Source organism: Peromyscus californicus, unplaced genomic scaffold (genome assembly GCF_007827085.1).
Source record: "Peromyscus californicus insignis strain IS unplaced genomic scaffold, ASM782708v3 Scaffold_9__1_contigs__length_137607984, whole genome shotgun sequence".
Taxonomy (NCBI): domain Eukaryota; kingdom Metazoa; phylum Chordata; class Mammalia; order Rodentia; family Cricetidae; genus Peromyscus; species Peromyscus californicus.
In genome coordinates, this window is record NW_026294617.1 from 47,060,369 (window position 1) to 47,077,157 (window position 16,789).

Below are 16,789 nucleotides of genomic sequence, written 5' to 3' on the forward strand. Positions count from 1 at the left end.
TGTGTGGTGGTTATAGTGTACACTGACTCCAGTTCTCTACATCCGTCCTAACTGTGTGGTGGTTATAGTGTACACTGACTCCAGTTCTCTACATCCGTCCTAACTGTGTGGTGGTAGTGTACACTGACTCCAGTTCTCTACATCCGTCCTAACTGTGTGGTGGTAGTGTACACTGACTCCAGTTCTTTACATCCATCCTAACTGTGTGGTGGTTATAGTGTACACTGACTCCAGTTCTCTACATCCGTCCTAACTGTGTGGTGATAGTGTACACTGACTCCAGTTCTCTACATCTGTCCTAACTGTGCAGTGGTGATAGTGTACACTGACTGCCAGTCTGTCTCCACTCACAGCACAATGGCTTAAAATTGGTCACTGTATAAGTTCTACATCATCATAATCACAACCTGCAAATGAGGTCTGTCTGCTTCCAGAAAGCTCCTCATCCAGTGCTTATGAGCACACACTGATACCAAATGTGTTCCAAACTTTCAGCCAAGTTCTTAGTACATTATCATTCTTTGCCTTCTAAGAAGGAGGGCACTGAATGTATTTTCCTTCACTCTTTCTGGACAACTTGTGTCCTCAGTGCACATTTATGGTTACTATAACTCCATGTCCTTACTGAATTCTTTCAGCCTGCTAGCCATCCTGTTACAGTGATCTGCTGGCTTCCTTCTGGCTGACCTAAGCCCTGGGCTTTGAGTTAAGATTATACCAAAGTCTTTAGAACTGCAAGTAAACACCGTATGATGTGAGATACTTCCAGTTTTAAAGTGAGTATTAATCTCCGAAGCACAAACTTCATTACATCTATTTTTATTGCATATAGTTCAGAGTTTTACCTCATTTTCCGCTCTAAAATATGGTGCTAACCAGTAAAGTTTTGAGAAAGTTAAGGCTAAAGCAAACTGTATTGATATGAAAACTTAAAAAATAAATCCCTCATCCTGACAACAACTCTGGATTTTTAGGAAATACAAGATGCTTACGAGAACACGTAGCACTGGAGGGACGTTGAGACGACTAAGTGTGCATGGTTCAAAGACGCTTTGATAACCCTGTCTCGGAACTCCAGTAAGTCCACTGCATCATTGAGAACATTACGAACCTAAGCAAAACAAGAAAAAAAAGGGAAAGAAAAAAGAGGAAAAAGAAAATAAAATCAACTTTAAAAAAATCAATAAGCTAGTAAGAGTTTAATATGCATGAAAAATTCAGTGTACCCTTAGTTAGCTAAGTATATAAAAAAGATTCATCTAGGCATAAGCTGATATACTTTGGTATAAAAGTCAACTAAGAAAGTAGAGATACAAAAAAAATTCTGTTAGAAATAAATAGAAAAGACCTATAAGGATTTTTAATCTTCATGCCAAAGCAAGCGATGCAGGAATGGGATGAAGTTAAAAATGCTCCAGCACTGAGACGCAGTAAGACGAGGATGACATATAGAAGTTGGAAGGAGACCACATGATTTCTGTCCAAAAGAGAAAGACTATCTCCTCTCTGCTTAGACTTTACTTCAAACTTCAAGTTCTAAAAAAAGAGATACAATTGCTTTCAAAATCAAAAGTGGAGAAGGTATCGGTTTTATTTTATGTTTTTTTAATGTATAGTAAAGAAGCCAAACCACAGAGGGAAAGTCCTTCCATAGGTGAAAACAGGTTAAGAAGCCAGGTGTGGTGACGCATGCCTTTAAGCCCAGCACTCAGGAGGCAGGGACACACAGATCTCTGAGTTCAAAACCAGCCTGGTCTACAGAGTGAGCTCTAGGACAGCCAGGGCTCCACAGAGAAACTCTGTCTCAAAAAAACAAACAAAGAACAAAAAACAAACAAAGAACAAAAAAAACAAAACAAAACCACACCTGCGAAGGGGAGATTCAAAACACTAGGGAAGAAGAGAGTAATCCCACTCTGTGCATAATGCCCTACAGGAGTCCTGAAGTTGCGTTAGTCTGCCATGGCTAGTACCACTGTCCCTTACATCCAGTCACTGAGAGCCTGAGCTGGCCTATCTGGAGTCAACCAACGCCATTATCTTGTGTCTCCTGACCACCAGTCCATCGCCACCATTACCCGACAGCCTGCTTTCAGGGACTTGAGCTGACCTGCCTATTCCTCACTTCTGACCTTTGGTACCCTGATGGTTAGTCCTTCTGGGAACTAATCTGCCTACACTCATCAGTGCTGAATCTGGGCAGTCACCACTAACCACTGGAAAAGAAGCTTCTCTAGCAGAGCTGAGAGTAGCGCGGACCCACTGAGTATTTTCTGCTCCATTCACTTTCCTGGAGATTTCATCATTTCATTTTCTTTACAGCTGAATAAAATTCCATTGTGAAAAAAAATCTTACAAACATTTATAGCAGACAAGTTTGCAAGGATTTTAGCATTTAACCGTATTGGTCAAAAGTTCTGAAGTCAATGGACAAACTATAATAATCAAGGAAGAGTTTGGATGAGTTAAGCTCTCTAAGCTCTGGGTGAGATCAAGCAAGATGCATGAGGTGGCAAGCGTACCCTGAGGTAAAGAAATAAGGAAAACAATGTAATGATACCTGCAAACTAGTCACTCTTGAAATTCTCCTCAGAATGTTACCATTTTTTTCAAATAATAATGCAAAGCATTAATTAACAATGAAAAGAAAGGACAGGAGGTCATTCTTCTAAGTATGTCTTCAGATTTCTGTGTTCTGAGTGTTTGTGGCCCCCTCAATTCCTGTTGTGGGATATTCAGGAAATCAATATGCCTTTAAAAAAAGAGGCGCGTGCCACTTTCCAATGAGGACACAGCTAGAAGTTTCCAGCAATGAGACAGAGAGTACCCTATTTGGACACTACATCCACTGGCATCTTGGTTTTGTATTTCCCAGATTCTAGAACTATAAGGAAAAAAAATCTGTTGTTTACAAGCTACCCGATTATGGCATTCTGTAAGGCCGCCTGATAGCTTGGACAGCATGCTACATATGTGCTCCCCAAATATCATCATGACACGAGATAGCAAAAGTGCATGCACATACACTCTTGGTTATAGCATTCTCAGTTCTAGAATCCTGTCTCAAATATATAAGCAAAACTATGGAACAACACCTGTGCAGGCTGCTTCCAACAGCACTCAGTAACAGCAAAAGACTAGAAACAGCCCGCATAGCTGCCAGCAGCTTGAATAAACCACTATGCATTTCCACATGCTGTATAGTTGGAAAACAAAATGAAGAACTATAAAGTGGCAATACAAGATACAGATAGCAATGTTCAGTATGTTATCTTCCATCCAAAAATGAAAGGAAATGCAAAAAATGACTCTGAGATTCTATCTTACACCTGTCAGAATGGCTAAGATCAAAACCACAAGAGACAGCTTATGCTGGAAAGGATGTGGAGCAAGGGGAACACTCCTCCATTGCTGGTGGGAGTGCAAACTTGTACAACCACTTTGGAAGTCAGTGTGGCAGTTCCTCAGAAAACTGGGAATCGCCCGACCACAAGACCCAGCTATGTCACTCTTGGGCATATACCCAAAAGATGCTCAATTATACCACAAGGACACTTGCTCAACTGTGTTCATAGCAGCTTTATTTGTAATAAGCAGAACCTGGAAATAACCTAGATGCTCCTCAACTGAGGAATGGATAAAGAAAATATGGCACATTTGCACAATGGAGTATTACTCAGCTGTTAAAAACAAGGACATCATGACATTTGAAGGCAAATGGATAGAACTAGAAAATATCATCCTGAGTGAGGTAACCCAGATGAGCAAGACAAACATGGTATGTACTCACTCATAGGTAGATATTCACTGTAAAATAAAGGATAACTGTGCTATAATCCACAGCCCCAGAGAGGCTAGGTAACAAGTAGGGTTCATTGGGGGGACATCAAGACCTCCCTGAAAGGGGAAATAGAAGAGATTTTGTGAGTGTACTGAGGGTGAGTAGGGATGGAAACATGAGTGATCAAGTTGGAGGGGTAGAGGGAGAGAGCACTGAAAGAGACTATTGGAAGGGGTGGTGCATTTCAGGGTGAGGTAAATACCTGGTGCAAGGGAATCTCCCAGGAATCTTCAAGGAAGACCCCATCTTAGACTCCTAGCAATAGCAGCTACGTAGCCTGAACTATCACCTATGAACAGATTGGTACCTAGCCCAATTGTCATCAGAGAGGCGTCATCCAGCAACTGATGGAAACAGATGCAGATCCACAGCCAAACATTAGGTGGAGTTCAGGGAACCCCCCAGAAGAGGAGAAAGGACTGTAGGAGCCAGGGAGTTAAAAACACCACAAGAAAATTCACAGAATCAACTAACCTGGGCTCATAGGGGCTCACAGAGACTGACCGACAAACAGGGAGCCTGCACGGGACTCCTAACAGTGGGAACAGAGGCTATCTCCAACTCTTATACTGGCTTTTGGGACCCTACTCCTCAAACTGGGTCACCTTGTCCAGTCATAATACACAGGGAGGTGCTTTTTCTTACTGCAACTTGATATGCCATGGTTTAATGATACTCATGGGAGACCTGTCCTTTCTTAAACAGATACAAAGAAATGGATTGGGGGAGGGGGCAGAAGGGAGGTGTGGGGGGAGCTGGGAGGAGAGGAAGAAGGGAAGACTGCAGCTGGGATGCAAAATAAATAAACAAATAAATAAATAAATAAATTTATTTTAGAAGAAGAAGGAAGAGAAGGAGAAGAGGAGGAGGAGGAGGAGGAGGAGGAGGAGGAGGAGGAGGAAGAAGAAGAAGAAGAAGAAGAAGAAGAAGAAGAAGAAGAAGAAGAAGAAGAAGAAGAAGAAAGAGCAATTGGCCAAAGACATAACAATTTGAGCATTAAACCAGGCTGTGGTGGCACACTTAGGAGGCAGAGGCAGGACAATCTCTGAGTTCGAGGCCAGCCTGGTCTACAAAGTGAGTTCCAGAACAGTTTAGCTACTAGCACTCATGTTTGGGTGTCTCACAACCTCCTGTAACTCTAATATCAGGGAATCCAACACCTTCTTCTGGCCTCAAAGACACTCAAATATAGGTGCACAAACACACATACACATAACTAAAATAAATAATTTTTCAATGAGAATCTCGCCCCCTCCACTGAGAACTGGGCCCGTGGTTCCCACTGCTTGAGATCTGCAAGCTGTATTCCCACAAGTGCCCCTTGGACTTTTGCAATCAGAGACAGTAGCAATGACATCAAAATGGAGGACTGTTGCATCTTGGTATTCTCACCCAATATATGGCAGATACTGGCAACATTACCATCATGCACTTGCTTGGATGTGAAGCCACCAGAGTGCCTACAGAAAGTCCAGGGATTCCTATCTCACTTCCCCATGGTTCTCCCCTCATGGAGTTCTTCTCTGGAACTCTCTTGCTTATGAGGCTGGACATCTTTCAAGTCCATCACATGGCCTAGCAGTTGCACATCTCAAAAGCTCTGGACAACCTCTGTACGACAGCAGTAGGACCCAGGCATCTATGAGAAGATGAAGCTCCACATGAGGAGGAAGGGCTGGAGTCGGATTCAGATGATGAAGCAGAATGCGACCTGAGCAATACGGAAATCACGGGGGAGCTCTGCCAGGACTTTGCAGAGACCGAGAGGCCCAGAGAAGAGCGGCAGTGACAAGCAGCAGCTTGACGAGGCGCAACTGGCTGACTATGTGAATGCTGACCACGGCCTGTCCTACAACTACCACCAGTCAGCGGAGCCTCCATCTGAGAGGCCCGGGGAGCAGCGCCAAGCCGAGATGAAGGGCTTATATAAGGACAGTTCTCCCAAGATCCTGGCCATGGAGGCTGCTGTGCAGCTGAGCTTTGACAAGTACTGGGACAGAAAGCAGCCGAAATACTGGCCTGTCATTCCCCTGAAGTTCTCAGTCCTGGGCATAGGGTCCCTAGGGAATGCCTCCTGAACAGAGTTCCCAGCCTTTCCCTCTTTTGGATGTATTCTCTTCATCTCTCCTGGACATCTTTCAGAGAAAGAGGCCTGTATACCGGCAAGGTGGATACAATCTGTCAGTCACTTAGAATTCTGTCAGCAGGAAGTATACCATTGCCAACACAAGGAAATGTGTTGACACAGAGTGATAATGGTGTGTATGGCACTGCCTCTTCATTTGCTCTCTAATAGAGTCCAGTGCACTGAGATTCTTGCCTAGAGATACTGTCCAGTGGTTTGCGTTTTTAATTTCCTTCCTGGATGTCACAAAAGTCTTAAGCCACGTGTGATTCCTTTTTTTTTTTTTTTTTTTTGAAACCACTTCTCACATAACCCTAGCTAGCCTCAAACTCTTAAATCCTCCTGCTTCCACCTTCCAAATGCTAGCTTACAGGTGTGTGCCCCATTCTGGGCTCTAATCCACATATTCTCTCTCTGAAGATGATGCAAGTGTAGAGTAAGACAAATGCCACCTGTCACTCAGAGAGTGCATGTCAGCCTACATGCTCTATAAAAGACCTGAGAGTAAATATTTTGGGCTTGGTGGGCCATGTGGTCTGTGTCATAACTGCCTAACCCTGTCTTTATAACATAAAAACAGTCATAGATACTGAGTAACAAATGGATGTGACTATGTTCCAATAAAACTTTATTTGTAAAAGACAGGCCATGGACTGGATTTGATCTACAACTACTGCTGTAACACAGTGAAAATTGCCAACCTGACATTATTGTTATCATGTTTTCTGTCCAGAACTTGAATGTCAAACAGAATTGATAGCAAAGAACAATAATTCCAAAAAGAAAGAAAGAAAGGAAGGAAGGAAGAAAGATGCCCCATCTCAATGGGGCTTGGTAGCCCAGGCCTTTAATCCAAGCACTCGGGAGGCAGAGGCAGACAGATCTGTGAGTTCAAGGCCAGCCTGGTCTATAGAGCGAGTTCCAGGACAGCCAGAGCTACATAGTAAGAGCCTGTCTCAAAACAACCACAAAAATAAAAAATGAAAAAGAAATCTCACACAGCAATGTCTTGTGATGAATTTTAAAAAGTGTCCATTACTCTGTTCAGTTCAAGGCTTTCCCAGGATTAATTCCCTGACACTTCCTCACAATACTTAGATGTTTCAGTTTGACATAAATAAAATTTCTGCAATCCTCTATTAATCCCATACCTGCCTGTGCCGGCAGCAGGAGCTACGCTTCTTTTTGTTTCATGTCCATAATCTCCGTTAATCCTCTACGACTTGCTCTGGGATTCACTCTTTCTTCACAAGAAATGAAATGACTAAAAATCAGCTCTTGAACTTTGGCTGCTAATAAACATCAAATCTGTACTCTGTGCCAAAATTAGGTGAACAGCAAAGAAAAGAAGGCAAGCTTCCCAGGAACCGCCTCATCCTCTATGCCAGTTCCCTTTCCCTCCCAGGCCCTTCTTCCAGACAGAGACAGCAGCTTCCTCCTTGGGAACTAACGACCTGTTGGAATGCAGCCTGGTGTATAAGACCTAGAGGAAGTATTCTCATTCTACCCTGCTATGTCTCATGAAAGCTGACAGCAGGAGACAGAAGCCTGTTACTGGGAAGTAGCAGCGGCCAGGTCAAAGACTGCATTTAACAGTAACAACTCAACATGATCTCTAGTTTTTGACTAAGTAAAACACAGTCAATCACAATTCTACTGCACATCTAAGGAAAATGTTCCTAATAGAAAGGCAAACTGGAGTTGCCAAACTGACCAAGTATATTAGTGTCCTTTCCTGCTGTTGTGAGACTCAAAGGCAAGGGGTTTATTGCAGCTTACAGTTCAAGGGTACAGTCCATCATGGTCAGGAAGTCAAGACAATAGAAGCCTGAAGCCATTGGTCACCCACACCCAACATCGGGAAGCAGAATAATGACTATATTCTGGGTTCAGTTCACTTTCCCTTCTTACTACAGTCTAGCATCCCAGCCCGGGGAAAATGGGGCCACCCACAGCGAAGGGGTCTTTCCACCTAAATTAAGCTAATGAAGATAATCCCCCACAGGCATGTCCAGAGGCCCATCTACCAGGTGACTTTAGATCCTGGCACACTGACAATTAACACCAATCATCACACCAAACAATAAACTCCACTGCAAAGAGTCGGTTCATAGGGAATTCTAGTTTGGCTGGATTTATTGTGTGGGATTGGTGATGGCTGTGTGCTGCCTTCTCTTCTCCCCACTTCCATCCTGTTTTCACGGGAGCCACTTTGTTTCCCCATCGTTATTTTTTTTTTTTTTTTTTTTTTTGGTTTTTCGAGACAGGGTTTCTCTGTGTAGCTTTGCGCCTTTCCTGGAACTCACTTGGTAGTCCAGGCTGGCCTCGAACTCACAGAGATCCGCCTGGCTCTGCCTCCCGAGTGCTGGGATTAAAGGCGTGCGCCACCACCGCCCGGCTCCCCCGTCGTTATTTTAATCTGGGAATATGAACAAAAGAAAGGGGGGGGAAATAATCTGCACTTTTTTTTTTTTTTTTTTTGGTTTTTCGAGACAGGGTTTCTCTGTGTAGCTTTGCGCCTTTCCTGGATCTCGCGCTGTAGCCCAGGCTGGCCTCGAACTCACAGAGATCCGCCTGGCTCTGCCTCCCGAGTGCTGGGATTAAAGGCGTGCGCCACCACCGCCCGGCGTGCACTTTTAATTTTAATGTGTGTGATTGCCCTGGAAGTGGAGTTACAGATGGTGTCAATCATCATGTGGGTACTGGGAATCAAACTGGGGGTTGTCCTCTGAAGAGCAGCCAGTGCTCTTAACCATTGAGCCATCTCTCTAGTCCCTAAATCTGTATTTTATTTACAGTTTTGAAGTGCAGAAAACTGGAGCTAATCCAGAAGTGGGTGAATGTTGAGTATCTTCGTAGAGCTTTTGTATTTATTTTTATTTTGTGTGTGTGTGTGTGTGCGCGCGTGCGTGTGTGCGTGTGTGTGTGTGTGTGTGTGTGTGTGTGTGTGTGTGTGTGTATGTGTGTGTTTATCTTGTGTACCATGTGCATGCAGAAGCCCATGGAGGTGAGAGAGAGTGTCAGATCCCTGGGAATCAAACGTAGGTCCTCTATAAGAGCAGCCAGTGCTTTTAACATTGAGCTAACTCTCCAGGCCCTAAAGTACCTTCTTTGGAGAATGAATATGGATTTGTTTTTAATCGTATGTCGAATGGACTGAGTAGCTAAGTGGTGCACACATGAACTGTACATACACTTACAAGGTACTGATGTGAGGCAGGCAGCTTGGAAGACTGCCCCTGTGCAACGTCTCCACTTGCTACGGACTGGACCTAGGAGCTTGCTGCTACTCCACAGAATAAAGCAAGTGATATGTCACTTTTGATCTCAGGTTATGAGAAATGTGACTTATGTCTGGCCTGCAGCCTCTCTGGCTCCTCTCACCTGCCTGCTCTGCCAAAGCAAGCTGCCATGTGGAAAAGCCACATACACAGCACTGAAAGAAACCTGTTAATGACCAACAAGTAACTGAAGCCCTTAGTTCCAAAGACTCTACTGAAGTGAATCCTGCCAATAATGTCACTGAGCTTGAAAGTAAATGGTCCTTCAGATAAGCCTTAATCCTACCCACACCTTCACTGTATCATTAAGACTCTGAGCCATCCATGCTAACAAACCCATTACTCGATTTCCACTCACAGGGACTGAGAATGTATGTTCCAAGAAGTTTTTGGCTTTTCATGTAAGAACATGTGGGGGAACAATGTCCCCCACACTGGCTATGATAGTTTGAATGTAAGTGTTCCCCATAACCTCATAGAGAATGACATTATTATGAGATTTGGCCTTGTTGGAGAAAGTGTGTCACTGTGGGGGCGGGCTTTGAGGTTTCCTATGCTCAGGATACTGCCCAGCATCTCAGTTGACTTCCAAGGGCCTACAAGATGTAGGACTCTCAGTTCCAGCTCCGGCACCATGTCTGTCTGCATGCCGCCATGTTCACAGCAATAGAAACCCTAACTAAGACACTAGCCCTAGGGGTGGCACTGTTTTGAGAGGTCTTGGTGCCTTTAGAGCATAAGGCCTGGCTGGTAGATACAAGACTGTAGATGCAGGGCTGGAGAATTTCAGGCCAGCTCCACCTCTGCTTAAGCTCTCTTCTTCCTGACTGCCACAGCAATGTCACCAGTTACCTACAACTCTGCAGCCACACCTTCCCTGCCAAGAGTCTCTCTCTCTCTCTCTCTCTCTCTCTCTCTCTCTCTCTCTCTCTCTCTCTCTCTCTCTCTGACTAGACTCAAGAATGCCTTGATTTCCCTTGAGAACCCATTCCTTCCACTAGCCTCAGTTACTAAGCAGTTCAGCCGAGGCTGACGTTCCCCACACACACTCACTCACTTTAATGCAAACCGAGCATGTGAGACTGAAAGTTCGGGCTCCTGCTGCAATTCTTAGAAGAAATGAGCTTTCTGATAGACTTGAGTTGTTAGGATGTAACTCTGGAACTACCAAAGGCACAAAATAGAGAAGGCCTTTCTTAAAATGAAGCCAATTACAGGGAAAAGGAGACAAGAAGAGGAAGTAATGAAGTCCTGCTGATATTATTTGATCCACTGAAGCAGTAATGCCTCAACTCAGCCTATCTCCTGACTTTACATAAACCAATTAATTTCTGCTGTTTCTAATTTCTCACCTGAAATTAATTCGTGTTGAACATATGGGATGGTTTGAAGACACTAACTAGGAGGGCCATGAGAACAGAGAACAAGTTGTTTTATCTGATGCTACACCCCTCCTTGCTTAGCCTCATACCTGGAAAGCATGATAGATAACTCAGAAATAGTCACTGAATAAACGAAGAATATTATCCTAACAAAAATACTGAATGGGTCCAACTTAACAAAAATGCAATGTTTTATAATCACAGTATAAAACCCTTTATAAATTAAAAGGCTCTATAATTCCATTTAATTTATTAACTTTTCCTCTCAGGATAACTTGCATTTAACAAGCTATTTAAAAGATTCCGTATGTAAGCTTACATGTACTTTATCGAGTCACTGAGATGAGCCTTTCTTATTCCAAATTAAAGCCATCTAGAAGCATGCCTATGCTCTCAGGAGAGTTTCATAAATAACTCTAGAACTTTTCTGATAATGCTATACTGCCTAGACCTCATGCACACATGAATAAAATAGTTCTGTCCCAAATCAATCGGTTAAAACTCTCAATGCATTCTTTGTCCTGGAGACAATGCTGTGTTTTGGTTCCAAGTTAAATAACAGAAATGCATTTTTATGCCATCACTTTGATACAACTGTCAGTCTGCAGGAAGTTCAGAAGACAAAGGGGAATATCTATCCAGCCCACAGATGGGATGGGTCTTGGCTCAGGAGAGTGCTTGCCTAGCAGTTTATGAGGCCCTGGGTCAATCACCAGCATTGGAAAACAAAAACAAAACAATGCACCATAGGGATACAATCAGCAAAGTCCACCTTATGAAAAACTCTGGGACACATTATCTGACTTCCTTCCTAAGAAAAATATGAAGTATGGTAAGAAGAAACAGAGAGATGGGGGGAAAAAGGAAACTACAGACCAACGTCAACTTAAAGGCTGCACCAAACTCACTATAATCACTTGAACCCTGACTCAAACAAACTTTAAAACTGTGGCATGTAGGAGACACCTGAAGATCTGAGCATCATGTGGACAGTTTCTAAAATTAAAGAATTATTATTATTGTTGTTGTATGATAATAGTATTATGGTTATATTAAAAGAGATGCCCTTATTTTTAAGCTCTATAGATTGAACATTTATAGGTGAAGTATGATGTCAGAATTTGCCTGAAACTCGCTGCAGAGGTTGGAAAGCAGATGTGCCTGTGGATGGGGCAGTATGGATCCCCAGCTGATGACTGCCATGGCTGGGGAGCAAGGATAAGGAGATTCTATATATTACTCTCGGCTTTAAAAAAAAAGAAATTGGGGCTGGAGAGATGGCTCAGTGGTTAAGAGCATTGACTGCTCTTCCAGAGGTCCTGAGTTCAATTCCCGGCAACCACATGATGGCTCACAACCATTTGTAATGAGATCTGGTGCCCTCTTCTGGCCTGCAGTCATACATGCTGTATACATAATAAATAAATAAATCTTTTTTTAAAAAAAAAAAAAGAAATTGTTTTCCACATAAAAATTTCAAAAGAAAAAATCATCTAGAGCAAATAATCTAATTATTGAGTCTGGTGAACATATTACCCACATTTTAAAATCTTGATCCTTGAGCTAACGAAGTCCTTTAATAGGTTAAACTCCTAATATATGCTTCTAAACTCTTACAGGAATTAAAGTCACATGACTATGAATACAGAAGCTAGAAGCAGCTGATGAGGATGAGAGGCTGAGGAGGAGAAGGTAGAGTTCCTCTCTCTTTGGCCAAGGATTTTCATGGGTCCACAGTCCCGGCACTCCTCCTCCTCCTCATGCCTTTCTTCATCTGAGTTTTGATAGATCTGACCGACACTTATTCCATGCAAGGCCCTGAGCAGTGGTGGCCCTGATGGGAGAGCCAAACGGGGCCAGAGCGCCCAGTCCTCAGCCGCTTACAACTCATCCACAGACATTCTCGGATCTATAACTAGCCCCTTCCTTCTCCTGTTGACATATCCCATTTCTGCAAATTAACTACAAGGTATCCCACTTCAGATTTACACACTAGCCCCCAAATATGCAGTTGGTGTATTAAATATTGCCAGATAAAGGAATGCGAAGACACAGGAGGAGGGGGTCACTCTGCCTTTCCTACAAACTTGCCCTCGGCAGTTATAATAGAAAGTTTCTGACCTTTCCCTGGAACAGGTCAAAGACCCTTCATGAGAAGTGTCTTCACAAAAGGGTGTGTGACAGCCCTCTCTGAACGCAGAGGGACTGGACATGGAGGAGGATCTGCACACAGCAAGCCTCCTGATTGCCCAGTCCATGGCCATTCGATCAGACCTTTGACCCCTACCACTTTTTCCACAGCTGTCTGCTCTTCATCAAACCTACAGCGCCATGGGAAACTTGCATTACACAATGTGAATGCCGGCTAGGAGGTGGTGACACTCACCTGTAATCCCAGCCCTCGGGAGGCAGAGGCAGGCGGATCTACAAGAGTCCCAGGTCAGCTACACAAGGCTACACAGAGAAACCCTATCTCAAAAAACAAAAACAAAACAACAACAACAACAACAACAAATGTGAAATGTGAATGCTTGTTAATCTGTACTTTGTCATAGAGGCCTCAGTCAGAAACCTGAATATGGAAAAAAAAAAAAATTCCCCTCTTTTATACTGCCTAAATGCCCAGAGCAATTTCCTAAATCTTCCCCATTTTGACTTGCCTTACCTAATTTTTAAAAAGCAATTTTAAAAAAGGTTAAGTGAATAAAAAACTTTGAATTTAACCCTGTCAGTAAATAGCAGGTTGGGCCTGCCTTGGATGAGATTCTGGTGTGAAATCTGACATATTTGTCTGACTTCTTCCGCTCTCCTTCCTTAACTGCAGCGACACTCCCTGAAAGCTTCAAATGTCACTAGCCCACGCCTACAGCTAAGGTACTTCCAACGGTGCCTGGACAGCCGTAACCACCCAGTCAGTGTGGCCGACAAAGACGATCCTCTGCTCTGTCTAGGGAGCAGCAGATTCAGTCGACTCTGGAACACGATCATACCTGCATGGTCCTTCTCTTCGTCAGGGTTACCTGGAAGTTCCTCCACTCCCAGCGCTGCTCCACCACGTGTGCAAAGACAACATGGCCGTTCCCACAGGCCCCAGCGATCTGAGTGCCGTCAATGGACCACGCGATATTAAATATGCTGCCGGTGTTGGGTTTTTCTAAAGCATATGACCACTAGATGAAAAAAAGAAGAGGAGGGAAAACTGATTTATTACCAAAACAAAAACCAACAGAACTTTTAAATTGGGCACACATTATATACTAAGATACTAAGGTGATTTTAAAGAATGTATTTGGGGAGCATTGATAGTTTTTATTTCTTGGAATTTAAATATTAGGAGCGAAGCTAATGGTAAGATAAATGTCTGTTCGGAACACACTAATTCCACATTAAGGAAGGTATTGATGCCTTAGAGTAGTGGCTCTCAACCTGTGGGTTGCAGCCCCTTGGGGGTCAAACGTGTCTTTCACATATCAGATATTTACATTACAACTCATAACAGAAGCAAAATTACAGTTCTGAAGTAGCAATGAAATAATTTTATGGTTGGGGGTCACCACAACATGAGGAGCTGTATTAAAGGGTCTCAACATTAGGTAGGTTGAGAGCCCCTGCCTTAAAGGAATTGCTGCATTAAAATCTAGAGACACAAAACTTCCAAAGTTGACTTAAGATACAATGTATGCTAAAATCTGTTTATGCTTGTGACTCAGTGCCTTATCTTTAGGGAACTGATCACTGTCATCTTTTGGGCCAAAGGGGAAAAAAATGTATTTTTATCTGAAATTATTAAAAGTGCTTTTCTTTTTCTTCTTTTTTGGGGGGGAGGGTGGGAGGGTGAGAGAGGGTTTCTCTGTGTAGCTTTGGAGCCTGTTCTGGAACTCGATCTGTAGACCAGGCTGGCCTCGAACTCACAGAGATCCACCTGCCTCTGCCTCTCAAGTGCTGGGATTAAAGGGGTGCGCCACCACCGCCTGGCAAAGGTGTTTTTCTTGATACAATTATAGTATGAATAATGAAAGATACAGATAGAGTTTTTCAAGTATACACTAGCAACACAATAAAACAGTTTATTAAATAGGCCAAGAACTGCCAAAAAACCCACTTTAATTCAAATGATTGCTTTTAAGTAATAATGTAGAAAAAATTCTATAGGAAAGACGTTTTACTTCAAGGTTTTCTATAATCTATTTTAAAAGTTCTGATTGTAATATTTCAAGAATGTCACTACAAAAACATTGTAAGACACCTGGCATGCATTCTAAATCATAAAAGTATTAGGTGCACAAGCCTATTTTTTCCTGTTGTTTTTTTCAGTGTAGTAATATAACCCCTCCCAGGACTTGAGAGAACTGTGTAGAAATCAGTAGTCAAGAATCAAGGACGGAAGAGTCTTCTCTGTGCGTTTCAGAAAACAATCATTTTTGGCAGACTATATCAGATGTATTTCCTTTTACTTCCTGAGATGTAACATAATTTTTTCTAGAATGATTAATTTATTTGACTGAACTTCCATATTCTCTTCCCATCCTTCCAACCTTATAATCAAATGAAGTCTTGCATTTTGCTGTTGTACTTTTCCTAGGTGTTTCTGCTTTGATTCGTGTTATTACTTTTCAGAAATATTCATTATTTGGGGTTGAAGGTGGAGCTCAACTGCAGGACACTTAATCAGCACAAGTGTGGCCCGGCATCCAATCCTCAGTACCAAAACCACAGAAAGAGTGCAAGCAGCAGTGCAACACTACTGGCTGCGGCCTCACTCTAACAACCGTGCAGGAAAAGAGAACACACACACATACACACACACACACACACACACACACACACACACACACACACACACACACATACACACACACACACACACAGACTCAGTAATTCATACCGCCGTAAAATAAGCCTTTCTAATAAAGGTGCTGTAGAGATGGCTTGGTGGTTATGAGCATACTGCTCTCCCAGAAGGCCTAGCACCTTTTTTGGTTCCTAGCACCCACATCTGGTGGCTCATAGCACCTGCAACTCCACCTCCGGGGATCTGGCCCTTCTCTGACATCTGAGGGTACTGTATTCGTAAGCACAAAGCAACACATACACACAAATAATAATAATGGGGGCTGGAGAGAGAGATGGTTCAGTGGTCAAGAGCACACGGTACTCTTCCAGAGGATTGGGGTTTGGTTCCCAGCATCCACATGGCAGCTCACAACCATCAGTAACTCCAGTTCCAGGCAATTCGGCATGTGTTCTGGCCTCCACAAGCACCAAGCATGCACAGACATACATGCAAGCAAAACAATCACACACATAGAACAGATGAGTCTTTGTAAGAATAATAATACTGAGGCTGGGGAGATGGCTCAGTGGTTAAGAGCACATGCTTCCAGAGGCCTTGAGTTCAGCTACCAGAACCCCTATCAGGCAGCTCACAACTAACTGTAACTCCAGCTCCTGAAGATCTCACATCCTCTTCTGAACTCCCTGTGCACCTGTACACATGCAGCACACATTCACACACATGCTTAAAAACAATTTTAAAAATGTAATATTTTTAAACTATTCCCAATAAAAGTTCATACATTAAAAAATTACGAAATGACTTTTTTATTACCTAGACTTTTTTTTTACAACTTCCCCCACAATAAACTGTGCTTAAAGAAAAGGTTTAATAACAAGTTATCAAGGAAAAGATAATGAACAAACCATAAGCTGTCTTTCACATTATTAAGTAATGTGAAAATATTACAAAGTTTCTTTTCTGAAATTCTAAATAAAATTTTAAAGGATATATATGAATACACACCACACTTGAAGAGATCTTTTTAAAAAATAAGTGAAAACTGGAAACTTCACAGATTAAATATAATCATCTTTCTGCAAGAGGGTGTGGTGGTGCACACCTTTAATTCCAGCACTCAGAGGCAGAGACAGACAGATCTCTGAGTTCTGGGCTAGCCTGGTCTACATAGTAAGACCCTGTCTCAAAACAAAACAAAGCAATCATCTTCTAGTAGTAAGAAGAAATTAACTTATTTGTGTTTAATAAATAAGAAACTAGGAAATACTTCAGGAATACTACATTATATAAAAGTAGTCAATACAAAATAATTAGACTTCATTTACACGTACAGTATTTAATGTTTTGGATCAAGCACACATCTAC

General features: G+C 42.7%; 1 protein-coding gene and 1 pseudogene across 5 annotated transcripts in view; one reads left to right on the forward strand and one right to left on the reverse strand.

Moving 5' to 3' along the window:
- Positions 1 to 16,789, reverse strand: part of Ift80 (intraflagellar transport 80) — a 115,567-nt gene that overhangs the window by 39,765 nt on the left and 59,013 nt on the right. For all 5 annotated transcript variants that reach the window (XM_052731976.1, XM_052731978.1, XM_052731977.1 and 2 more), the window contains 2 exons: positions 13,620 to 13,799; positions 993 to 1,111 (listed from right to left, as the gene is read on the reverse strand). In XM_052731976.1, the coding sequence (XP_052587936.1) occupies positions 993 to 1,111; positions 13,620 to 13,799 (299 nt within the window). The remainder of the gene's footprint in view (positions 1 to 992; positions 1,112 to 13,619; positions 13,800 to 16,789) is intronic.
- LOC128106465 (gem-associated protein 8-like) lies at positions 1,119 to 8,192 on the forward strand (annotated as a pseudogene).